We start from the raw sequence: 26,250 nt of genomic DNA on the forward strand, positions 1-26,250 counted from the left end.
ATTAGGGGACCTTGACCAAGTTTTCAACATTATTTTTATCTCACATAGTGAACCTAAAATTGAGTATTTCATTCTAATAAAGCTTGGACCCAAAATAGTATTGCCATTTATGTTACTCAGTTACCTGCTTAACTTTTAGCAAGAAAAAACAACTAGCAACACTCTGAGTGTTTACAGTGCACCAAACATTGTTCCAACCACGTAAGCACTTAACGCACATTCAAAACATTTCTTTTATATTTAACTTGTGTGCTACCATCACTCCCAATTTTTTTTCTGCTTTACTTATGTTACCCCTTTCAACTTATAGCTGTTTCTATTTCCCACATCTTCAGAAACATTGTGCGTTACTGAACTGAGCGTTAGTTTGATTAGGGCTGCTTTACTCTGCCACCACCGATACAACTTTCATTTAACCTCCTTTATCTGCACAGCAAACGTGTGTGTGTGGGGGGGGGGGGGGGGGGGGTATTCTGTCAGTCTTTTCTCCACTCCAGATTGTGGATGGAGTGGCCAGCACTGGCCCTGGAGCCGCCTCTGTGAAACACAGACCTACAGAAGTCACCTGTGAAGTTGTGACACCTAATGTGTGTATGTGTGTGCCTGTGTGTGTGTATTTTGGGGGTACAATTTCTCAACATAAAGGCATATAAGTATACCTGCTTAACAGACACTTCATAAATTAAGGACAGAGATGCTGAGCTCAAGGTGTGACGAGTTGGAACAACTGCCAAAGATGCAAGCCTCAGAAGTCCTAAGAGCCTCTGGCAAATAAGAGATAGAGGGTGACCCCAGAGAGCATCAGCTACCAGAGAACACCCCCTGGCACCCCCTGCCCCCGCCTCTCAATGCTCAATGCATGCATCAGCATGTAACCAAACAAGGTAAACTCAGTGGAACTGGGAGTGGAGACCTGGCAACCTTCATTAAGATCATCCTTCCCCACACACCCTGTTGGCAGCATTTTATCCCTTTTGTGAGCACCTTTTCTTTCCCCTTGGAGGCGACTTCCCCTCATTTTCTTGTCACCAGATATTAAATGCAAAAGGGTGTGTGTGTCTTTACTCATACCATCAATTGCCCTAAGCCCCAACTCCATCTCCCCAACTCAGGAACAGGCTGTCTGGCACTCACCATAAATGGCCATCCAGGCTCTTAAACACATGGTGATTAGCAGGTTGGTGGCATAAAACATATAATTATCACACATGATACTCTCTTTAAAAGACAAAGCTAAAAGCAGAGTCTGAAAAGGAAATGCGCTGCTGTCCCCCACAGCGACGGCCCCAGGTGCCACCCGGAGACCGCCTCCCAGGTGTGGGCCATGTGTCATTTAGTAACAGGATCTTCTGGAGCCGAGGTGGCTGACAGTGTAAGTTATGGAAGAAGAAAAGATGAGGAACTCTTTAAATTAGCTGCTCGTGAACCTCACGGATTGTGACAGAGACAAAGCAGGCTTGTTCCTTCTCCCTGGAAAGGAACCTAATGGCATTGCTGGCCAATGGTCACCGAGCACAAGCACCCATGTGAGTGGGCTATCAGCTCTCCTCACCCCACCTTAACTCCACCTGGACGACAACACCAGCCCCCTAGCAGGTTGTTGCACCTGCCTATCTTTCCCGACTCCCATCTGTCTCAGATCCATGATCCTGAATCGCATTTCTAACCATCCCTCAGCTTAGACACTGGCTGTGGTCCTCCAATGCCTACGGACTAAAGACAAATCCCATCACCCAGCACTGAGGCTTCCACATCAGGGCCCCAGTACGTCTACATTCGCCGTCGCACCGTCACTTGCATGGACTTTACACTTTGGGCAAGTTCCCCTTTGTCTTCCTGACTCCTTTTCTTTGCTCATGTTATTACATCAGCGTAAGGCCCTTCCTGGTTCTAACCCTGACGGCCTACATCCTTCCCAGCCCCGTAGGCTGTCTCCACGCCACCCCTTTCCAACAGCTTCCTAATCTCAACCCCCGACAAAATGAAGGCTCTTGTATTCTCCCAAGTCTCGTCCACGACACAGGCATGAAATGTTTATTCCTTTCATGATGTTTGGAAGTATATGATACAGGTTTGTACTCATGCCAGTTATATAACACTATCAATTTAGGTGAGAAGACAGGAGGAGCCAAAGTATTCATTAGCAACAGGGACAAACTATTATCAAAGCCATAAAATAATCTCTCATTCTTAGGGAATTGGAGCTAAAGGTCTCTAGACTGATATTTTCTCTGATCAAAGTTTTCAGACAATAAATCTCTGCTTCTCACACCAAAATTCCTCTCTAACTTCTCTGATTAAAACAACACACACACACAGAGCAAGAAAATCTCAGTCAGGGGCTAGGTTCTCCTTAACTGTGAACACTTTTAAGCCATGGAGCACTAACAACTCCTTTCAACGAGTGAGACAGATGTAGGGATGCAGGAGAAAGATGAGGTGAGGTCCTGCTTCAGGGAGGGACCGGCAGGAGCAATGGTCTTTGCCTTCAGACACCACAGAAGGAGGCAGCACAGAGGACAGGGAGGGGTGAAAGCCACACTGAGGCGTCAGGATACAGTGATGACTACAACCCGTAAAGTCCTCAGTCTGGAGGGAGGAAAGGATCTCTGGCGCTTTGAATGATATGAAATAAGTTTACCGACAGCCAGGCTTACCGTTAATAAGGTACGGATGATTGCAGCACTTGCGTAGTTCCATCATAGTGTTTAAAAGGTTAGGTACGTTAGCTTGACCACCACCTTTGGAAAGAAATGTAAAATTCTTCTCAAGGATGGCTCGGTAATACTTCTTCTGAATGTTTGTTAACTCAACTTCAATGATAGTTTCTTCTTTGGGGGCCAAGTTCTTTTCTACATCCTCCTTGAGACGTCTCAACATCATCGGCTTTAGAATAGCCTGGAGTTTTTGCACCTACAAAAGGACCTTAAGTAAATACTGATGTCATGACTTGCTTGCACCTTAACACATATCCTAATGAGAAAAAGCAGGATTATTATTCTACTGGTTTACCGTTCACTTTCATGTGTCAAAGCCCAATAAGGGGATAGAAGGAGACTTGACTTGGGGTGGTGAACAGGCAGTACAGTATACAGATGATGTGTTGTAGAACTGTACCCCTGAAACCTGTATAACATTAACCAATGTCACCCCAATAAATTCCATATTTAAAAAGCCCAGGAAGGTTACGAAGGCAGGAAACTTCCAGTTTTCATAACAGAAGTGCATGAAGGTTGAACGATCTGATGCCAAATGGACCACTCAACCAGGAGGCTTGACAGGGACACAGCAGAAAAGAACCAAATCTACTCATTTCCTTTCAATTCTGTTTGTCCTGAGCAGTGGCGATGATGAGGGGGAGGGAAGAGACTGTGTCCGGGGAGGAGGCGGGGCCTCTGCTTGAGTTCTCTTGCTTTCCAGAAACAGCGAATAAGCCAGGAGGTGGCCAGTCCTGCAAGCAGAGGTGTCTCCCTCCAGCCCCCTTTTCGGGTGACTGGCACTAGGGGACAGCACACTAGAGAGTTTTTAGGCAAAAAGTAAAACAAACAAAACGGACTTCACTTTGAACTTAACAGAAGAGATTAAGACTAGACCTTAAAACTCCAGGAGGCAAGCAGCTCTACAAATTTAAATGGCTTCTGACACTATCCCCAAAAGTATACAACATTCCCAAAAGCAGACCTAGTAAAACCACCAACCTGACCAGCACAGCAGCCTCTGCAAATTACACGAACACCTCTACCCATCAACAACCCTTCATGAGGGCAAACGGACAGACAGACAAGAAAACCTCTGTCATGAAGACCTGGGCTCTCCAAGGAAAGGAGATATAAAGCTCACCTGTCTACGGGGCACGGGGACAAAACTAAGATCATTTACATTCTTACACTAGTTTAATATTACTCCTTTGCCATTTCATGAGTTCATCTTCACTTGCATGACTAAAATACAAAGTAGACGGGGGAAATACCTGTTCTTCTGTTTTCAGATCACCAAACTCCTGCATGAAGGTGGTTTCTGAAGGGAAGCGACTCGGTTCCAAGAAGTGGAGCAGGCTGAAGAGCTCCTCCACAGTGTTCTGCAGCGGGGTCCCCGTCAGCAGCACTTTGTGTTCCTGCAGGAATGCAACGGGAGTCCGTGACAGGTCAGAACAAAAACCTTTCTCAAAACCAGAGCCTCTCTAGGTACCCATGTTCCCACTTCTCTCTGCAGCTAATTCTGCACCCACCCTACATAAAGTAAAGGAATTAGGCACAAAGGCGGAGATACAAGAAAAAAAAAAAGGTCCCTGATTCAGATGCGCATGGAGGGGCCCGCCTGGAACTGCAGGCCTGGTGGTAACTGTGTCTTGCCATTTCGTCTCTTCCTGGGGTCATTAGGTCAACAGTGTAGGGCCCCGGCTTTGCAAGTCCCCTAAGTGTCTGCTTTTTCCGCACCAGAGCTGAAGTTTTTCCTAAAATCCCCAGGCTCAGATAAAGCTCCCATGACTTTCTGTTCTCTGCATCAACAGCGCTCGCGTCTCCCCATCTGCTTCCTGCATGACTCACGTTGCAGACAAAAGAAGTTCTTCTACACTCAACAGCACATGAAAACCTATTTTGTTCTTCAAAAATTTCAAACTAGCAAAGGGGTGGGCTTGGTTTTAAAGACCACAATCACGTTTTTTTAACAGATGCTATTTCTAACTTTGTCTCTGAACCAAGTCAGGTATTTCTTTAAAACATTTCCTCCTGTTTACGAGCTCTTTCACCAGCTCCCCTGTCACGTTTATGCCCTTGTCCTACTTCCATACATCCAACACTGAGAACTGTTTAGCAATTACTTGAAACTCATTTTAGGTAAAGTACCACGACTATAGTATGCTGTGATACCACTGTGCAGGAATACCAGCCAACAACGTCAGAATCAGGAAGACAGCAGCCACTTTTGTGTAACTACAAGCGCGGGAGGATGTATCACAATATTTGACAGACTCTGCAAACACCCTCCCCAGGCATCAGTCAAATCCAGAGTGGCGGGAATGCTGAGCGGTGACAGTTGTATTGGGGTTCAATGGTATCACCAAATGATCACTGACCAAGTCCATCATCTTGAGTCCCTCCAGCAGCTTGCAGTTCCTGTTCTTCAGCCGGTGGGCTTCATCGATGACTACACAGCGCCATGGAATATTCCGCAGCTCAGGACAATCAGTCAAAATCATCTCGAAGGTCGTGATGATGGCATGAAACTTATAGGACCCCTTTATCACTCGACCCTACAAAAACAACTCTGATTATTATCTAGCATTACAGATTAACAACTTTGAGGATGAATAAAGACATATGGATTTATCCCTTTGGGGACATCTTTATTTTAAATAACACATATTTTGGAGGTTTAAGCTGTTGTGGTATAAGAAGGCCTTAAAATCTTTCCTTTTTCAAGAAGGTTAGAAAATTGTTAGTAAAATTTCTGATCCAATTTCCTTACAGAGCCACACACAGTAAAATGCCACCAAGAGTGCCCATTCTAGTCACATCCCACCGACTCCGAAAGGTGAAAGGCCAAAGGCATTGTGTACTAAGCTAACTTAAAAAAAACAAAACTTTTTTACTTTTTAAAGTGTTTTACCTTTCTTTTACTATTGTAACTTATTTTTTATTTCTAAAGCAATAAAACAAAAAAACATTCACTTAGGATAGAAATTATAATAATTTCCCAAATTTAAAGATAAATACAAAAAACAAATTTCAATATTTCCCTTCTTTAATTAGTTATAGGGCAGATTTTAAAGCAAACAAGTAAAACAAAAATCTCTGTCCTATTTCCAGTCATAGAACTCCCATTTACTACCTAGAGCTTAAAACTAATTTAGGGATTACTATTCTCCCTTCTTCACCAAGTAATTTTTAATGTTAACATCACAGAATAATTGCATACAGGTAACTAGCAAAGTGAAAATTCACAGTCATTGCTAAGAGCCAAAGTATAAACTCTTCCCTTTGGATGTATTTCATTCATTGTGTCACTCAAAATTACGTGCCTAGTATTTTTCATTTCCAGCAAAAATGTTAACAAAATATTCTTTCTATTTACATTTTTAATTGCAAAAGAAAGCCAATTAGCAAATCAACACATTAAGTGATTTTCATTGATCATCCAAGGTAAAAAATTTCATTTATTTTTAATCTAATAATCAAAATGATTAAGCTATAAAAATGAAAAGCTGCAATTATGACATGCAGAAATATAATACAATCATAAGTTAGGTAAGAAACCTAAAGCAAATTTCTCAATTTTGCAAAACCTAGACCTTTCCCCCAAATCACTGAATCCATTTTCAATCCCAACGTTTTAAAATGCACAGACTAAGCACAGGCAAAACCACCTGTGATGTTTTACCTGGGGATCTTTGAAGTACATTTCATACAACTGAATGGTCCGACGACTAGCTTGACTCCCATGATACACAACCACGTTCAACTCTGTCCAGGTACGGAATTCCCTTTCCCAGTTGGGGATTGTGGACAATGGGGCAATTACTAAAAAAGGGCCATGGATTCCTTTCAAATATATCTCATAGAGAAATGTAATGGACTGGATAGTTTTTCCCAAACCCATTTCATCTGCTAAAATGCAGTTTCGCCTTTGGGAAGGAAATAAAAGAAGGAAAGTTTAATGAGTACAGATATTAGTCACTGCTTTTTTTTTCTTCCACAAGACATATATTACTATACTCACAAATGCCTATCTTAGATGTTTTCCTTAGCTTCAGTAAAGTACATTTCCAAAAAATAATTACTTTTACATACTTCTATGAACCTCTGTATTATTTGTTGAATAAGTTAATAAGCATACTTCCAGTGTTTACTGTTTTATTATAATCTTAGTAGAGAGTTAAATGTTATTAAGTTTTACTTGAGTACTACTTTCAATAACTACAAAGGAAGAAACAATAGGCCTTTTTAAAAGTGAAGGAAACATGTTTTACATACATGTTGTACCAATTGAAAAGTAGCCAGTTTACTCCCTCCAACTGGTATTCCCTGAGTTTGTTATTGTTTTTATACTCCCTGGAACTCTCCGATTTCTTCCAATCATCAGCAGGAGGTCGCTCCTGTTTCAAATATAGTAAATCCCATTAGTGGTTTCTCAAAGACCGCACGATGCTATTTTCAAATTAAATCCCCTACCCTCGGCCAACTCTTACCACGCGCGCTGTTTCCGGCTCCCTGGACATTAGTTTCTCAAACTCCTCGATCTTGGCTTGATCGATGTCCTGCCTCAGCTCCCAAGTGCTGTCCTCATAAGGCAGGGAGCACCACTTCACCAGGTAGTGAGTCACAGGCTGGGGCACGTAAAGGAATCAGAATCGGATTCATTTGACCAAAATGCTTGATGTATAAAGGAAATGGGTGCTCTACCTCATTTGTCAACAGACACCACCCAAGCAGCAGTAAGACTTAGTGGGTAGAAGTTTTAAAAGTAGTCCCTAGTTATAGAGTCTCAAGTCTAAACTAGAAATAGTATTATTGAGCAGTATTATCAGAACAAATTAATTTTTATTTAAGTCACTGATAAGTAATGTTCAAAAGCCAAAAAGTATAAATATCTAGTAAATAATAGTTGAATTTGAGCCTGTGCAAATCATTCACCAGGTACTTGATTCAGACATATATAGTAAATTATCTTAGTATATCTATATCTATAATAATAAAAGCGTAGCATGCTAATTAGACCAGACGACCTTCCGGACGAAGCCGGGGCTGCGAGGGCCAAGCCCCTTGCACGAATTTCGTGCATTGGGCCTCTAGTATTTATATAATTGGTTAGTTTCTTAAAAAATTATAAAAGGCTTGAGTTTATTAGGATTTCTGCCTTTTTCTTAAAGGGAGAAATACTGTTTGTATCCAATCACTTTAAAATAATGTGTTTGAGTCCTAGCCAGTGTGGCTCAGTTGGTTGGGCATCCTACTGTGCCCTGAAAGGTTGCCAGTTCGATTCCCTAGCAGGGCACATGACCAGGTTTCAGGATCAATCTCCAGTAGGGGGCATGCAGGAGGCAGCTAATCGATGTTCCCCTCTCACACAATGTTTCTCTCTCTCTCCAAAAATCAATTTTAAAAATCTTTTACAAAAATAATGTGTTTTGAGTTCTAAAAGATTGGAGAGCAAAATATTTTGGGTAATATAGATTAATGGAATTTCCTTTGTCTTTTCCTCTAGAAAATGTTTGGGTTTGTTGACCTTCATTTCAGGACTAAGGTACATTGACCTGGTTATGATGTTAAAACCATTTGGTGTACTATGTAAATATATTATGAAACATATTTTTTCAAGTAAAACTAAATAAGAAAAAATAAAAAAGTCAAATATCATGTAACTAATATGATCTTAATTTATGACATCCTCTGTGCACCATATTAAATGAAGTTCATCAACTTCACTAAGTATGTCCAATGTTAGATGATATTAAACTCCATTCTGCTACAACTGTACTCTTAATTACATAAGGAAATTTTGTGCTACATAACAGGTTTATACTGAAACGTGTTGAATTCTTTTTATTGATTATATTCTGGAATTGTGCAAAATGTCGATGTATTTGTTTCATATTGAAAATTGATTTCTTTTAAAAAGCTCCCAGACTACATATAAACACATTTAGCACTATTATTAAGTCATAAAACTAATAGTAAGTCAATAAACTTCAGTTAAATTTAGACCAAGTGTGCCATGATCCAAGGCTCTGACCAGGACCAGACCTAGGATGGCCACGATCCCTGTCTGTAAACACACATAAGCTGTCTGAGCTCCGCCCCCTAATACGAATGGTCTTTTGTTACCTCTCCCCGGTCATCTGTGCTACGTGCAAAGTCCATTATCCGGTCAACCTCCACATAATCTGGATTAAAAAGCTCATCTTCAATCTGCACCAAAGGAAAAACAATTTAAAATGTTTATGTAATTCCTGAGAGTAAATACTATTCCACTTTTCACCGAGCAGTAATATTTTGGGTCACAGCAACACAAAATTTATATTTGGCAAATTCTTTTATATTAATTGAAATGCTACAATTTAGCAAAATCATTCCCCATGAGGAAATCAGACTTCTCAGACTTTGTTAACTGGGTCTTTTAATTACTGTGTGAAACCTTTTTACTGTGAGAGAATGTTTAAGAATATTTTAAATGAAGTGTGAAATTACAATTCACTAATGAGCAATCCAAAAGGCTGATGGCATGCGATGCATTCAGCATTCTTGAAACTACAGCTTGCAAAAAAGACCCAGAGCCATGCACAGTACGTGCTATTGGAATCTCACAACTCCCGGAGTGGTCTGCTGCCTTACAGCCTCATTTAGAGAACGTTATTCCAGAGCTAAAAACACTGAAACCAGTGAATTTCATATTTTAGTATGAACAGAGTTTATGATATTTGGTTGCTTTTGCCAATCAATATTAGTACCTCATTTGAATACAGTCTTGTCATTAAAGGTTCTAATGATTTATTTGTACCGAATATAGAGCATTTAGTTAAAAGTATTAGGGATACAAAAATAAGGTTTAAATAATTAGGTTAGCCAATATATTAACAATTTTTACAAAAGAAAGTAATACTGCTTGCTTGCAAAGTTATCCATATTTTTTTAAAAAACACACAATATGACTCAAAGGGAAGTTACAGTCTAAGCCATACTTTAAATCAGTCAGATAAGTTAGGAAACAAAATTCATATTATCGTGTTCCTATCAATTAATTTATCAGTAATATAACTGCATGAAAATGCTTTGCAAGGACATATGAGACACTTCATATGCGCTGAATTGCAGGTTGAAAAGATAAGCTGTTCGATCACAGTAGGCTCAGGGATAACACCTTCTCTGGGCTACTGTTCCATTAAGACACTGGGTTTGGGTGCTTTGAACTGTGAATTATAAACCAAAAATCAAAAATATGTTTCAACTGCCTCAGGCCTTCACACAGAGTTGATTAGCGAGGCAAAAAATTCATTGAAATGCTCAGTTAATTTAAAATATCAATATATTAATGCACCGGCTTTGTCAAACAAGTCTAGATTTAGGCACACAATATGTGTGTGTTATTCACAACAGCATAAGCACTAAAACTTTCTAGTAACTAGTTTTGATGACAAATGCTGTTTTTAAAACAACTCATTCTTAAACAGAAGCTGTCATTGCTGAATTTAAATCCTTAACTTTACTCCTAAACATTTCTATCCTTCAGGTGAATAATCTATGCATGCCATCATGCATATGATGCAATTTCCAGCTTCAATAATCTCCTTGAACAGAGATTTTAGTTGCAGCAGACTTATAAGAAAGCATAAGGTGAAACAAAGAATGTAAAAGTAGTCAGAACTTAGCATGGAAAACCTAAATCCAGGACCATCTATGGAATATAGACAAACAGGTGTGTGTGTGTGTGTGTGTGTGTGTGTGTGTGTGTGTGTGTGTGAGTGCGCTCGCGCACGCGGAAAAAAAAGAGGAAAGGAATCTCCTTTATCCTTTTCTGCTAACACTTGGATTCTCTTTCCAGACTTCCATTCAAGTCAAAACTTCAGATTCTAGTTGACAAGTTACCAGCAAAATAATGTATTCTGACCTTGGTGTAGGTGATCCACAAAGACAGACCCACACAGACAGGCTACAGAGCCAGGGCCAGGCACATGTCCCTAAAGTGCATCTGACTCCAGGAAACACAGCCCAAATAAATTTAATAAACAGAACCAGGACCCAAGGCTGCGAGGGTAAGTTAACATAGCATGCTTTCCTGTTCCTTGCCACTAATCCATAGAAAAGGTCAGCAGAACATACGGTGTCTCTTTCTAAAAGGAAGCTAAATGATTTCAACTTGCCCAATGTCACAGACATTTAACCTTCTTTTCATTAAGAAGGGCATGAAAAATGGAACTTTCCATTATTTTCTTAGAAACTGCCCTTTCAGAGAATCACCTAAATATTCTCCAAGATGTAAGGAGCAAGTCACATTCGCACACCTCCCTTCCCCTCAGTGCTACCTACTGTACTGCAAAGACGCCTACGACTCAGAATAACAGAAGTGGTGATCCAGATATATGTCCAGTAAAGCCACCACCACCTGATCCCCCATCTAATACACACTTTACAATCTGCCTGTAAACAATGTAAAATCTGCATGAAAATCAGATTCCAGGGGAACAGAGACTTGTCACCTGAGATTATAAGGATTTTATGATATAAAGTATTGACCACTCTTCTGGCCCCACCCCTATCTCTAAATAGAGGTGGGGGTGTGAAGTTGGCTGTTAAACAGGTATTATTTTGCATCAATTTCACACTTCCTTACATTTTATATTATGTTAACTCCTTACTGGAAAAGAAAACTAAGAAATCAGCAAGTTTAATCTTTCAGTGTGAAGGTTTGTGTGTTTTTTTTAATCTACTGGAGGCTGTAAGTGAAACCAAACTGGTGATCAACCGTCCAGAGCCCCCAGGAAGCAGTGTGTGGAAGCACTTTTTTAAAGCGTAGTTGACTATGTTGGGGGGAAACTTGGCCCTTCTTAAAAATGTGAATTTTTCTTCCCTGCCCTAGGTATGGTTACCTTCTCATCATAATTGATAAGCCAAGATAAAGGGAGATAGCAAAGATATTATGCCAATTGCTACACCACAGCACTTGTGAAAATTAGTCGAGTGAACGTTCTGTAATGAGGCACTGACTTGAACAAAAGAAATTTGCCTCATACCTTCCCCAAAAGAAATAAATTTTTATTTCCTAGAACTTGTATTTAATGTGTACTGTAGAGTTTTTAACCCGCTAAATCTTAATAGAACTTTTTTCTACTTGCATTTTTCAATATCTACTAACTGGACTTTCATTACAAGACTGTAATCATACCATCATATTTCCACACAGTATCTTAAGGACCAGTATCTTCTAGACTAAGCAACAGGAAGAATGAGAAATTTCCTGTTTACAAATTTTTTTTGGCAATAACCAGTTACCAATATGCAAGTAACAGCATCAAATGAGGCAAACTAGTTTTTCTTAATAAAATTCAAAATTCATAACATTTAAATAAAGTAAATACTTTGAAAATTAACCAGGTATTTCATACCTCTGAAAGGAATTTGTTCTGGCCCTGCTTTGCCTTAAATCGTTTAATCTTTTGCTGAATTCTCTTATCTTTTTCCAGATCTTCTACAGATGCCCATTGACAATGAAGATAAGAGCTAAAAAAAATAAAATAATATACTTGAAACATGTAAAAAATAATGAATCCTTTATTATATATGTCTTTTATAGCTCCCCCAAAGTCAACTAAACAGCTAATTAGCAAAATAACCTGTTTACTCATACAGGCTGCTGAGCAACATTCAACATAATTACTAACTTTTGAGACTAAGAGAAGAAAATCAGTAACAGTGCCTAAAATGTGCCTTCTGCCCTAGCCCCCAGCTCTCTTATCCACTTCCCATAAAATAAATAAATAAATAACCCAACAAGATGTTTTATAAGTAAATGGATTATACTTCAACACAAAACAGTTAAAACTAGAGGGTGGCCTTAATTATGAATTTATATTTTGAGCCTTTTACCATTAATTGAGAAATAAAAGGTTTTCATCTAGTTAAAAGAACTCAAATTTCAAATGTGAAATAGCAAAGGCAAACCTAACACTTAGTCCTATCCAGAGCAATCAGGGAGAAGGGCCCACCGCCCGCCCTCTGGTCACCCATGCCCCTAACTGCTCCTAGCCAGTTCTTGCCTCCCAGCCCAGCCCAGCCCTTCCAGCTCTGCAATGATGCCCCTTGTTCCCTGTGCATTCTCAGTCTCTAATGTCTACCCTGTCCTTGCAATGGGCACACTCTCTCCCCTTCAGACTCACCAGCCTGCTCTGAGCACGTTCGTTGTGTTTTCTCTAACCTCAACTTCAATACTCTCCATCCTCCCTTTTCCTTCCCCAGCACTCACAGGTATATAGTTAATGCTTTATGGTAACTTTGACATTATTTTATTTGGTATTTCAATATTCTTTAGTACCATCATTCTCTCCCTACCCCTGATGGCCTCAAGTGTCACTTATTTCTTTTACTAGTGAGGGCATTAAAAAGAAATGAGGGGCTTGAAAAAAAAAATATATATATATATATATGTATATATATATATATATATATATATATCTTTCAAAATCAAGGTACTTACTCTTAGAAACTGTGCAGCCATTATGAAATCTTTCAAAAATGATTAATGATATGGGAACACATGATATTAAGTATCATATCATTTATATTTACGTAATGTTTAATAAGCATTTTCAAAGGGAGGACTGATTTAGTACTACAGTTGACTGAGGGAGACACTGACTTTAAATATATATGCCTATATAGATAAGAATTGACATAAACCCTGTACATACATATTCATAGAGAAAACACACTAGATGAAAATGCATCAAAATGTTAATAATGATCATTTTGTGGTGGTAAGATTGCAAGTATTTTATTTTCTACTTTCAACCCCGATCTTCCAAATTCTCAATATACAGTACTCTGTACTGCTATAACCAGAAGCAAATGTAAGCATGACCTATCCTAGTCTCCTACCTCCTGGGGAGGAAGGGGCTGCGTGCAGTCAGTGCTCTTATCTGGACTGCAGTGCGCAGGCCTCTGAAGCACCACCGGCGTGACCGGGAGGTGGGCACAGGCCACCACCGGCGTGACCGGGAGGTGGGCACAGGCCACCACTGGCGTGACCGGGAGGTGGGCACAGGCCACCACCGGCGTGACCGGGAGGTGGGCACAGGCCACCACCGGCGTGACTGGGAGGTGGGCACAGTGCTTCTCTCTCTCACAAACTGGGCTGAAGTTTTCGGTCAGTAACTCTGCTTCACTATAAGGAGAAAACCCCACCCCAGGCTTTTCACCAAAATCAGAAACAAGTGAAGGGTGGGCTCTCTCCCCACTATTATTCAACATCATATTCAAGGCATTATCCAATGCCATTAGATGAGAGAAAGCAGGAGGAGCAATACAATAACAAGTAGAACTATCTCTATTTGTAGATGATATAATTGCATAACTGGAAAACCCTAGAGAATCAATTAGAAAATTAATTCAAAATATAAAATAATTCCAGTAATGTAGCAGGATATAAAGTTAAGTCAACAGTCTCCATTTACACAAATAATAACAAGTGAGAAGATGTCATGTTACAGAAAATCTCTTTTATAATATCAACAAAGATAAAATACTAGTAAGTTTAATAAGAAACGTGTGAAACTTAATATAAGGACATGTTTAAAACTCTCCTATAACAGACACAAAATTAGAGTTGAACCAACTGTAAAGATATCCTTGTTTTTAGACAGTGTGAATCAACATTATAAATTTGCAAATCAACACAATGTAAATAAAAATATAAACAAGCATTTTTATGGAGCAAGACAATTTAATGCTGAACTAAATATTAAAGTAAACATGCAAGAATATCAAAGAAAACATTAAAAATGGAAATGATCTTAGGGGAATCTAGATATTAAAATACACTGTAAAACCTCTATAAGGAAAACAGTGTGCACAGGCTCACGACCAAAGGATTAGACTAAACCACAGATACAGAGTCAAATAAATATGTATCTTTAGTACAAAACAGCTGCACCTCAAATAGCTGGGACAGAGATAAACACCAAGTGGATGAGGCACCTACACACAGACAATGAATCCATGCGAGCTCTAGAGTCTGGAGGAAAGCACGGCGATTCCTCTCTAACCTGGATGCAGAGAAAGGCTTCCTAACTGTGACTCAGAAGCCAGTCCCAATAAAAGAAAAGATTAATAGGTATAACTGTATAAATATAGATATTTAAATTTACAATGCAATAAAGTTAAAAGACAATCGAAACTGGGGGTGAGGGAAGGTAGCTGCAATATACAACACGGATAAGGAACTAATATCCCATATGAAGAATACTTAAAAATTGAGAACACAACAAAAAACATGAGCAAAAGGCATGAACAAACAACTGACAAAATAAGATAGACAATGCCATTAAACTTATGAAAATATGTTCGACTTCATTCAGAATAAAAATAAATGCTACTTGGAACTACACTGAAATACAATTTCTCAGAAAAAGTAGAAAGTAAACTGCACTCTGTTGGAAAGACTGAGGGAAAGCGGGTGCTCTCTGCCATTGCGGACTGGATGCAAACCGACACAGGCCTATGGAAGGAAATGTGGCAATGACAGAGCCGCATGTACCTTCGGCCTCTGATCTTGCAATCCCACTTCTAGGAATTCACCCTGAAGCTATGCCTCCAACAGTTCGAAAATATACAGGTGTGGGAATATTTACTGCAGCAGTATCTGTTACTATAAACTATCAGAAGCCACTTATAGAGGAGACTGGCTGAATAAGCTATGATAAAGCCATGCAATGGAGTACTATGTAGCTGTAACAAAGAATGAAGAAGACCTTATGAACTGTCAAGTCATTTCCAGAATGTAGTCTTGTGAAAAAAGCAAAGTGCGAATGTATACTGCTAATATGCTATTCTTTTGTGTGCAAAAAAGGGAGAAATAAGTATTATATTTTATGTGTAATATGTATATATGCACATACACACATACACATATCTATGCATGTTCATGGCAAAATTTTGGAAAGGATAAATCTGGGATTAATAAGAAGGAAAGCAGGAACGGGGTAGAGAGGGGGTAACACTTCTTTGGTGTGTAATTCTGATTTTTGAACCAGTGAATATTTCATGAACTTGAATTATATGTTATCAGTAAGACGGGGGCAGGGAGCTAAAAAGGAATACAAATACAAACAGAAACTAATGAACCAAACTATGTAGCAAATAAATAACCACACTGAAACGGGGCAGGAGGAGGAAAAGAACTAACCCAAGGAAATCTTGAACAAAGTATTTAGCCTTTGTACCCTCAGGCTAAACTGAAAAAACTATAAACAAATACCAAATGAACTTGTTAGTAGGCTTCTTTTTCACAGAAATATGGTCTAGTCATTCTGAAACCACTTCCTGTATATTCTAGGACTGACAAATAAGCAAACATATTATAGAAAATAAGAGTCAGGTTTCTTGTGGTCAAAGAAGGGAGTTATTAATATTAGAAGGGGAAAGGATAGAATAAACCCTGTGGTGTTGAAATAAATTTGGAAGTTATCAATAAAAAGGCACTGTTTTTTACTGCTGTTAGGTTGGTAGGAAGAGGTGTGTGTTTATGTAATTAACATATATGTGTGTGACGTGTGTATATATGTCACAGAGACATACACATGTCCATGCACATAAGTGCACACACCGAAATAAGCACCCCCCTCTTAGCCCTGTCCACTGAGAGGGCCGAGCATGACTCCCCAGCAGCCATGAGCACATCTAAGAAAACTGCCAGAGGAGTCTGGAGCATCGCCCTGTGTCAGAAAAGTAAGGAAGAGCTCAGAGAAGACGGGCCAAGGCAAAAGGAGAGAGGGGCCAGATTGAAGGGGCTCCCAATGGTCAAATCTGGGATACTGCGAGCAAAGTAAATGATAATAAAGAATTATGACCCATGGAGTCAAGTAAAACGCCACAAGTCTGCACGGCTATAAATAAGCAAATGGGTAAAAAGGTTAAAGCTCTTCCTTATAGTTGAAACCCAACCAATAAATTTAGGAGTGATGAAATCACTAAATCACCACTTAGCAGCCATTATCACATTTATTTCAAAGTATCTTTCTACAAGGCACTTTTTAATTACACAAAGAAAAACAAATTCTTTGTACCATTTTTGCATTATTCCTGTAAAACTGAAATTATGTCCAAAAAAAAAAGGTTAACAGAAACTGTTCATTTTATGGACAGTTTAATTTCCTTTAGATCCCAATAATGTCAGCTAGGAAAGCTGTTGTTTTAGAACCTTTGCGTCCTCTCATCTGACTGACGAAGGACGGCTGGTCCCCCGGCCTGGCAGCAGTCCCTGGTCCGTAGCACCATGAGCTCCTCTGGGGCTGTGCCAGCCAGGTGAGATGTTTCTATGACCAGCACCCCAGGTCCCACTGCCCCACCCTGATTTAGTGGATGCCTACCTGCCGGTGCCTTTTATGGAATCATTACTTAAGCACCTTTGCTCTAACTTTAATTTGGTAAGTGTACCAAGAACTCACTCTCTCTGGCTTACTTTGTTATCTCTTCCTTACCTACCCTTACCACACTCTTTATACGACTATATAAAATCATGTCATACTCATAATTTCCAACTGTGTAAATTCATTGTGCTCTGAGTAGCAAATGATGACGACATCGAATGTTTACTGAACGTTTTTTATTGCCAGGCTCCGCATTTCCTTGTACTCTCACTGTACACTGGTAAGAGGCTTCCTCATCTTCTTACTAGGTAAAAGGTTTTGCTCACAGAACTTCAGAAGTGCACCGGTTCATTAACACAATGCCAAGTGCAACACTGCAGAAGGATAAAAAGCACGAGGCTGATACTTTTATTATCGAGGGTAGGGTAAGTTTTCTTAGGCTGTGCGGACAGTAACTCCAAAAGCCTGTCTTTAAACCCTGGAATTTATTAATATGGTATTTGAGTTCCTTCTCCTAGAACGTTTAAAAAAAATTTAATGTTTATGTTATCAGTGAGTATTCTCGTCCTTGCCCTGTGACTGTTACTTAGGTTAGAAAACGTCCTTAGTCTTCTTCAGCAAGATGACTACTGATCCTTAAAACGATGCTGTCTCGCCAAAATGTGTGTTCAGTCCTAGTAAACTGCCTACATCTACAATGCAGAACAACACACTGTGTTTTCAATTCAGTTTTTTAAGAGTTATGCAATTCAACTTCACCGAACAAAAATTAGAAATAAAAACAGGTAGACATAGCTCACTGCATTTCGACATGTGAGTGATGTCACGGTTTTCTAGGGCTTGGGCCTGACGGTGGACTTTTTGCCTCAAGTGCCCAGCATCCCACACACAGAGAGGGGAGGAAGGGGAGCCCCACAGAGTGAAACTCCTCCTCAGAGGATAGGCGAGTCGTATTGCTACTCACTTTCTCTTACTGTAGGAGTTTTTACCCCTCTAAAAAGAACTTCATGGTTATGCATGAGAGTTAGTCCACCTTTACACCCATTACACCTTTTCCAGAAAATTAAATTCATGAAATATCAAAAGGTATTAGGCAATGGTCTTCAAAGTTCTAAATAAATCACACCACAGTTTCCAAATTCCCATTTTTTATTTTCCCAATATTTTTAAAGCATTTTTTAGTACTTCAAAAAATATATTCCCCAATTCAAAAAAAAAAAAAAAATCACAATCTACTTACAAGTTTTTGTATTTCACATAGAATTCCTCAACTTCTACCTCCTCTCCAGATTCCTTCTGCAACAAAAGAAAATTTCAGGCACATACTTAAAACCATCTACTGGAATATTCCAAAAGGAAAGGGTTACTCCCATCCGCACATGAAATGGGAATGACAGAGGCAGCACAGGCCGTCCTGGTAGCAACGAGCACGTTGTGAGCTGGTGGGCGGCCGGGGGTTGTAGACCAACACACTTAGGCCCTTGCACGTTGCTCGACGTGCTAAGGCTTCTAAGACATGAATCATTTTAACTCCTCCCTAACCACATGCAGCTTCATTCACAACAACCTGACCCCAAATCTGGCTTCCTGCCAAACCCACAGTGTTAAGTAGACGCCAAGTGTACCATTTTCTCAGGCAGCAGCCAATTAGCAACTGCTCTCCTGAATGCCATATGTATTATTCTTGGCTGCCTCGTGGCAACTTTACATTGTGGGTTTTGTAATGTTTTAAAATATTTAAAAGACATTTATTCCTCCATATAGTTAATAACTCTAAACAAGAAACCGTATAAAACTAAACCTTGTGCGTATGCTGTAATTTCAGTGCATCAGTATTCACAGTTTTAGTTTTACTCACTGGTACAATTAAAATCTCTCAGACAAGATGTCTCACATGCATCGCGGCCAAATAAAATTAACACTCCAAATACTACACTGAGGTAAGGTTAGCATTGTGATGCACGCCAGCCAAATCAAGACTTCCCTGGTCACTTTATCAGTACCATGTCCCTTGATCCTACCGACCACAGTGGATGAAGAAGATACCACTCGTATGACATGTTCAGCATGCCTTTCAAGAGATTTTTTCCTTTTGGTTTTAGGCTATTGAACAAGTCATAATGTGTAATTTTCTTCTGGAACATTTGATCAGATAAATCGGGGATACAGATATAAACACTACTTACAGATGTTTAGGAATTGGTTGTACACTCTTACAAGAGCACCCAAACCTGCCTTGAGGGTCACACTGAGCTAAGCTGTCTCAGAAATACTGCAAAAAAAAGTGAAGGCAAGTAGGAACACGAGAGAGCCTACAGTCTCCCTCAATCCCTAATCTTCAAACTATCGCCAAGATTGTGAACTTAAACTTTTCTTCAAAACCCTCACATGTACCAGTTAAACCTAAATTTGAAACAGTTCTTCCACCTGCCTCAAGGTCACCAAGAAGACAGTATTCATGAGGGTGGTCCAAACCCATTAAAATCGGGTTCTGCCATAACAGATCTAAAAAACGGTCACAACCATAAAACAGCTCCTTAAACCAAAGTATTCAGAACACCGTCGATGTTTCAGACTTTTAGTTGTCCAAAATGAAATGCCTGCTGCATGTCTTCAAAAGCCAGCAACATAAACCTGGAGTTAATTTAGAGATAAATGTAGCCAATTCTAGTGACAATGCATCTAGGACCCATCTTACTTTTTTCTAGCAGTGACTTCAAGGTTATGTTATCTTTGCACAGAACTGGAGATTCTAGTAGAAAGGCAAAGATAAGATAGCAGATAACCAGAGAAAATAAAAAACCAAGGTGAGCCTATACCTTCTGATGCTTCTCATAGCATACCATGAAACTGAAACCTAAAATGGAATTAAAATGTCTGATCTACTGCCCTAGCTGGCTTGGCTTAGTAGTTGGAGCATTGACCAATGGACTGAAGGGTCATAAGTTTGATTCCAGTCAAGGGCCTGGACCTCGGTTGCAGGCTCAATCCTGTGCCTGTGTGCAGGAGGCAACCAATCAATGTGTCTCTTTCACTTCAATGTTTCCCCTTTTCCCAATCTTTCCTGCAGTGCCGTCCTTTCCATCTCACTCTAAGCGGTCTCACCACCCCATCACTGCAAAGTGGGCACCAAAGCACACAGGATCAGCTCTTGGACAATAGAGATGGTTTTCATTCTGTCTCTATTCTGTTCCCAGAAAGCTCTGACTCTTACAACCATCAGCTGTCCCTGACTCCGCTTAATACCCATTTTCTCGTCGTGATCAGCTTTTCCTCTGGGAACCTGCTGTGGAGATGCTGAACAAGAGGTCTAGAGCTGTCTCAGAGGAAGCGATTAGGTTCTGAGGCCCCATTCAGTAGCACCTGGAGCTGGTGTGGACTTATCCCAGGGCCCATTGCTTTCGGATGTCCCAAATTATAAGCCTGTGCTCTGACTGACCACACACTGAATCACCTCCTTGCCCCTAGAACTATAGATAGAACTGTTTTTGTAACATTTATTTCACATAAATATTATCATGCTGATTGCTTCTACATTACTAATAGCAAAACAATTAACCAGAGTGAAAATTCATAAGCCCTCAGGAGCATTATTTTAATTATTCTAAATGGTGGTCAGTTTGACCACCCTCTGGTGATAGTTGAAAACAGCTCCAACCCCTACTACCCCCAATGCCTTAATTTTCAGAAGTCATTTCATAGCAGGCATATATAATAAAAAACTGAGTCAAGACACTATTTCTGCACACACAAAAATTTTACTCAACTTTATTCCTTGGATGGCTACCATTAAATTTGACAGGCCTCTAAAGTAATTTTATGTGTTCAACAGAATAATTTGAGAAATGAGTATATGTTTTTCATTAGACTCCAAAACAAATCTATTGAAATTCCTATTATTCATATGATAATTAATTCCAAACATATTAAGCCATTCTTGCCTCACTGTTCACATGAACTTTGATCAGGCAACGAAGCGACTCCTCCATCACCTGGAATCTACACCAACCATCCAGCAAATGATGACCCTTTAGAGCCTGAAAGAATGAATGGCCTTTTCCTAAGCATTTTCTTAGTAAATTAGGCAGTCACTCTGCAGAAACAAACCTTCATTTGAGTATAAAAAAGAACAAAATTCTCTGAATGCACAAAAGAATGAGAATGTACCTCAAAGTATCAATACAGCAAAGGTAGGAACCTTTTCTACCTCTGGGCCAACCCACCACATACTCTATGAGAGATACCATATCGTAGGCTCACTTAAGGAGAAAAGGACTTAGGAACAAACGCGATGAAGACTTCGGCCTTCCTTATACTCTATTTTTTGTTCCTGAGTTTAGCTAATGAGGATTAAAACAAACACCTTGGGATTTAAAATAAGCTCTTCAAAAGAAAATATATGGTGTAGAGAAAGATAAAGAATTTTAAGGAATACAGTCAGAGTTAACTTTTAAAACAATTCAGACCTTCTGATACAAAAAGGATTTGAGTTTTCCTCAAAGCAGAAAAGGCTACATGATAACTAAACGTGGAAAACAAAAGAATTAACCTTATGCCATCCAAAAGCCCATTCTTAAATCTACCTCACAATTCAAGTACACGGGTCAACTCTATGCCTTGCACTGGGTCTCACCCATATTCATTTGGGCTTAGAAAAACATAAGTGCCTCTTCAGCTGCCCCTACTTAAAAGGAGATGCTGTTAAATAGGGGACCTCTGTGAATCTCCATCGTAACAGATCATTCTTTAGGCTACAGTGATGACATCGACTAACTCTGAAAACCATCAACTGCATCCCCACTATGTGTCAGCACTGTGCAGGGTCGGCTCTAAGAGCTCATGGCCAGTTTCTATAGCGCTGCCAGGGGGAGATAAAGGCACCTACCTTCTCAGAGCTACTTCTTCAATTATTCATGGTAATAGGAAACAGACCAGCAGGCACAGCTAGCATCCACGGGAAAATCTCAAATTTCCTTTTGTTTCTATGTGCCATACTTCCCTCCAATGTAGTAAAACTGATAACTAACGTAGCTATTTCGAGAACATTAGCAGTTTAAAAAGGTAGTACCTGCTAATGTGGACAACCTTCCAATGGTTTTTTTGTTGTCCTTTATGAAATACTGGTAATCTATAAGCACTTCGATGAGCTCCACAACTCCTCTTACTTCAATCATACCTCAAGGCCTATCTCCCCCTCCAGAGAAATGTTGCCATTAATATTCTCCATCCTAAAACTCTCAACAAACACTCCACCCTCATATAGATTATAGTAATTTTAAATTCCTGTGATAAGATAAACCTGGTCATCTGTATAAATGGTAATACCTATTTCTAAAATGTGGGTACCTATCTTTTTAAAGTAAAAAAATAAATAAGTAAAGCCCTCAAGTGGGCAAAATAGAAGTAAAAGAGCAATGTCCTACATAATGCATAATCTAAGTAGCTCTGGATAATAGAGCTAATTATCATTTCAACCCCCAAACCTGCTGAGTATGCCTGCTGAAGCACTTCTAAATGAATGAAAATTAATATATCCCGTCCAAACCAGAAGCTATTTACTCAAACAAGTCACTTCAATTCAGTGAAGGGGATTATTCTTTAAAGCATGTCAAGTATTTAAATTTTACCATATATCCACAATTCACAAATTAACAGTTCTAGAGTCATTAGTAGGACCAAAAGAACACAACCTTTCTAATGAGTTAAACAGTACTCATTTCTGCTTGAACAGGTGGGAAATTTGGTTGAGATTTAATTCATCAGAGAGGAAATCCTCATGTTCAGAGTCACCAGACAGCCACTCCATACACCCCTCCATACCCTCCACACTCAATTCTAATTTGAATAATAGAAAAAGCAAACAGTATTGCAATAAGGTAAAGAGAAGTTTACTTCTGGTGCCATGCCATTTTCAGTCTACCGGGGGTGGGGAAACTTTCTTCTGCCAAGGGTCATTTGGATATTTATAACATCATTCGTGGGCCATACAGAATTATCAACTTAAAAATGAGCCTACTATATGTGGTCAAACATTTAATTAACTCACCCTTAATGCCTTGGCAGGGCCAGACGGAGTGATTTCTCAGGCCTCATATGGCCAGCAGGCCAGATGTTCCCCACCCCCGATCTAGATAGTATTGAATAGTAAAGGTTTCCTATTTGATAAGCCTGGGATCTCCCTTTAAGTCCCATAATCTTCCCTTTACCTAGTTCTCTGGATGTGAAGTTACACTTTGTATATATTTTACTTCAAAAACACACTCAACAACTTATTTTACATTTCAAAACAATGACGTTGTTTCTACCCACCTTGAAAGCAAATAAAAAGAAAGACCTGTGCATTTGACAATGACTCAAGCTGAAAGACTGACACCTATATCTAAAGAAAACCACTTTCTAGAGGCACCAAAAATTGTATGCTGGAATATGTAAATGCACCTGGGTGCCTATGCCATTCTTCGAACTACAGAAAGCATTTTCTCAAACTGGGCAAGAAGAGAGATGGTTGGGATGAAATCAGGAATCTCAATAGTAAAAGAAAACAGTGTTACTGAAATTCTTTGTCACCACGTACGTGTCCCTCAGTGACAAAGTCATCAGACTAATGACAGGTACTTAGAGCTCACCTTTGCAGATCAGCATGAATTTTTTAATAATTTTAAAGAATAAGTGAGATCTTCAAAAATTACACTGAAAATAGCTCTGTATTTCACCTTTGCACTGAGAAAAAGATATTAATATTTTAATTGTATGAGAAAACACCTATTCCCTAAAATGATAAACTTCCATGGGGGATGGGGAGCTAGGGAAGGGCAAGGAACCTTCTTCTTAAGGGAAATGAGAGATCAATTCATATTTACTATTTTTATGAATAACATTTATGAAAAAGGCAGCCTTTAACCCTGAAAGTCCTATACATTTGTTTGAGACTTTTGAGTTTCTTGCCTACTCTAAATGGTGTAATAAAGCACTGGTTGGTTGATATATCTTAATTTGGGGCTGAATATCCCAAAGATTTATATTGGGCTATACATCAGACAGCATTAGCATTGTCACCTGAAGTTTTATTTCCCAATAGTAAATCTCTAAAGAAAACTATAAAGCAAAAAATAATTTAAGGGTCACACATACACCATCGTTTTTGATCACTGCAAACGGTGCTCACCTGTTTTTTCACGGAACGACTACTCATGATTTTTTCTACCAATGGACCTTCTGCATCAACAGATTCCTGAAAAAGAAAGGAGAATGAATCCATCCAGATGGAAAACATTTCATGATAAGCTGTAAAAGCAAGAAACCATTCCCTTTTAGCATCTACCTCTATGCCCTTTAAATTCCTACCCTTTAAAACACTGGGTACAAAGTCGCAGTAGGGAAAAATATGATTGAAAAGAACAAAAATCTCACTCTGCACAAAGGCAAAAGGAAGATCCGTGTGTATTGCTTCGTGATTATATAGTTTAATTACGTGGTCTAGCACGGATCCCTGAAGCCAGAGAGCATTCAGAAACTCCAGCTGCCAGAAGAAAACCATCTCTGCATGAGAGCCGTCAAAAACACAACTTTCTTCATCTAAACCCACGGGGTAAATATACTCATCATTCTGTGACTATTGTAGGCGGCTTTTATCCATGGAGGTCACATGAAACGTTACATAACAATCTAACATAGCACAGATTACCAAATAAAATACAAAACTCCATTTAATATGTTTTACAATGGGTTGCCAGTGGTTAACTAAAGAACAATAATGGTAAGAAAGGGGCATTATTATATAATCTATATATTTTTTAAAAGATCTTTACCATACTCAATCCTAAGTTACTACCCATATTTTATACAAACTATTTTATATGTCATTTACATTGCACAGAGAATAAAGTATGCCCTGCTGGGTACTACAAGGCACTAATTTCATAAAGGGGCTCCTATGGTGCCTAACAGCAGGAGACAAGCTTGAGTGGTTTATTAAAGTCCCAGAAGCTACAGCATTGAATTTTCAGAAGTAAATTCAGCTTCCATGCATCCTAGTTCCGACTCTTCCTCAACACAGACCATTCATTCTCCAAAATTGTGTCAAATCACACATCACAGGCTTGTATAAAAGTACATTTGGCGAACAAGGCGTTTTTAAAAGATGCTGCTAAACAGCTCGTGTCCCATAGCACGGTAACCAACATTAGATGAATGCTCTCCAGCTTCAACTCCATTGCTTTGCTAAACTTTTCAGGTTCCGGCTACAACATTCCCAGTCCATCGCGCCAACTGCAGCGAGAACCACACAAATCTGGACGCTAACCTGCTGCTCTGACTGCGAGGTGTTCGAGGGGGAGTCTCTCCCAGCAGCATCTGCATCATCTGCCTCCTCATCAGAAATCTTGAACTCCAAGTCTTCAGTGTAGCGCTTCCTCTTCACCTGCCTGCTGGACCGTCTCTTCTAAAACACAAACCCAACAAAGGGAGTTTAAAATCCATCATTGATGCGCGTTACAACTTCTCAGGATGGTGAGGTGGGTATTTTAAAAAATTAATCTTAAAGAAAAAATAGCTTTAACCCTGTAAATCACCTAAGAGACCACAGTGTCAATGGTTATCATGGAAATAGAGGGTGGGGGTGAGGGGATCTGAAGTCAGCCGCCTGGGTCAGCTCCGGCTCTGCCACTCCCACAGCCACCTGACCTTCAACTAGGAAATGGAGATCCCAACCAATCTTATTCCCCATTAGGCCAGCGTACCGCTCAAAGTGAAGGCAAGTTTGAGGCTGGTGATGGATATATACGGGTTCATTATACTTTTCTCTCAACTTTTGTACATTTACAATTTTACCCATAATAAAAAGTCCATAAAAGTGAAGGCACTGGAAGATAATCTACATTATTTTCCTATTGTAAGGTTATAGGTAAACACTAGTATACTCTTATCCAAGGAACCAATAATATTTAAGAGGACCTTTAAATAGAAGGCTTGCATCTTAATCTTGGTCCTAAAAGAAACAGTATGAAACCTTTGAAGAGATAAAGGACTGAACATCAGAATCTATAATGAATGACTATGAAAAGTAATTTTATTTAAAAAAATATTTTTACCACACTGATTAAAATGTAAGAGATTGGTAATAGCTAGTATTAGTAGGATTGTTAGCAAAATGGGTCCTCTCTCACCACAGTGGT

General features: G+C 39.4%; 1 protein-coding gene across 2 annotated transcripts in view; it reads right to left on the reverse strand.

Moving 5' to 3' along the window:
- Positions 1-26,250, reverse strand: part of CHD7 (chromodomain helicase DNA binding protein 7) — a 179,682-nt gene that overhangs the window by 33,402 nt on the left and 120,030 nt on the right. For both annotated transcript variants that reach the window (XM_070392228.1, XM_070392227.1), the window contains exons 5-15: positions 25,380-25,517; positions 24,243-24,308; positions 18,318-18,373; positions 12,101-12,215; positions 8,826-8,909; positions 7,190-7,327; positions 6,975-7,096; positions 6,382-6,625; positions 5,078-5,254; positions 3,971-4,114; positions 2,658-2,913 (exon numbers count right to left, since the gene is read on the reverse strand). In XM_070392228.1, coding sequence (XP_070248329.1) covers positions 2,658-2,913; positions 3,971-4,114; positions 5,078-5,254; positions 6,382-6,625; positions 6,975-7,096; positions 7,190-7,327; positions 8,826-8,909; positions 12,101-12,215; positions 18,318-18,373; positions 24,243-24,308; positions 25,380-25,517 — 1,540 coding nt within the window. The remainder of the gene's footprint in view (positions 1-2,657; positions 2,914-3,970; positions 4,115-5,077; positions 5,255-6,381; positions 6,626-6,974; positions 7,097-7,189; positions 7,328-8,825; positions 8,910-12,100; positions 12,216-18,317; positions 18,374-24,242; positions 24,309-25,379; positions 25,518-26,250) is intronic.

The sequence above is a fragment of the Myotis yumanensis genome, unplaced genomic scaffold (genome assembly GCF_028538775.1).
Source record: "Myotis yumanensis isolate MYYU_CA2020_CCGP unplaced genomic scaffold, mMyoYum1.0.hap1 SCAF_15, whole genome shotgun sequence".
Classification (NCBI taxonomy): domain Eukaryota; kingdom Metazoa; phylum Chordata; class Mammalia; order Chiroptera; family Vespertilionidae; genus Myotis; species Myotis yumanensis.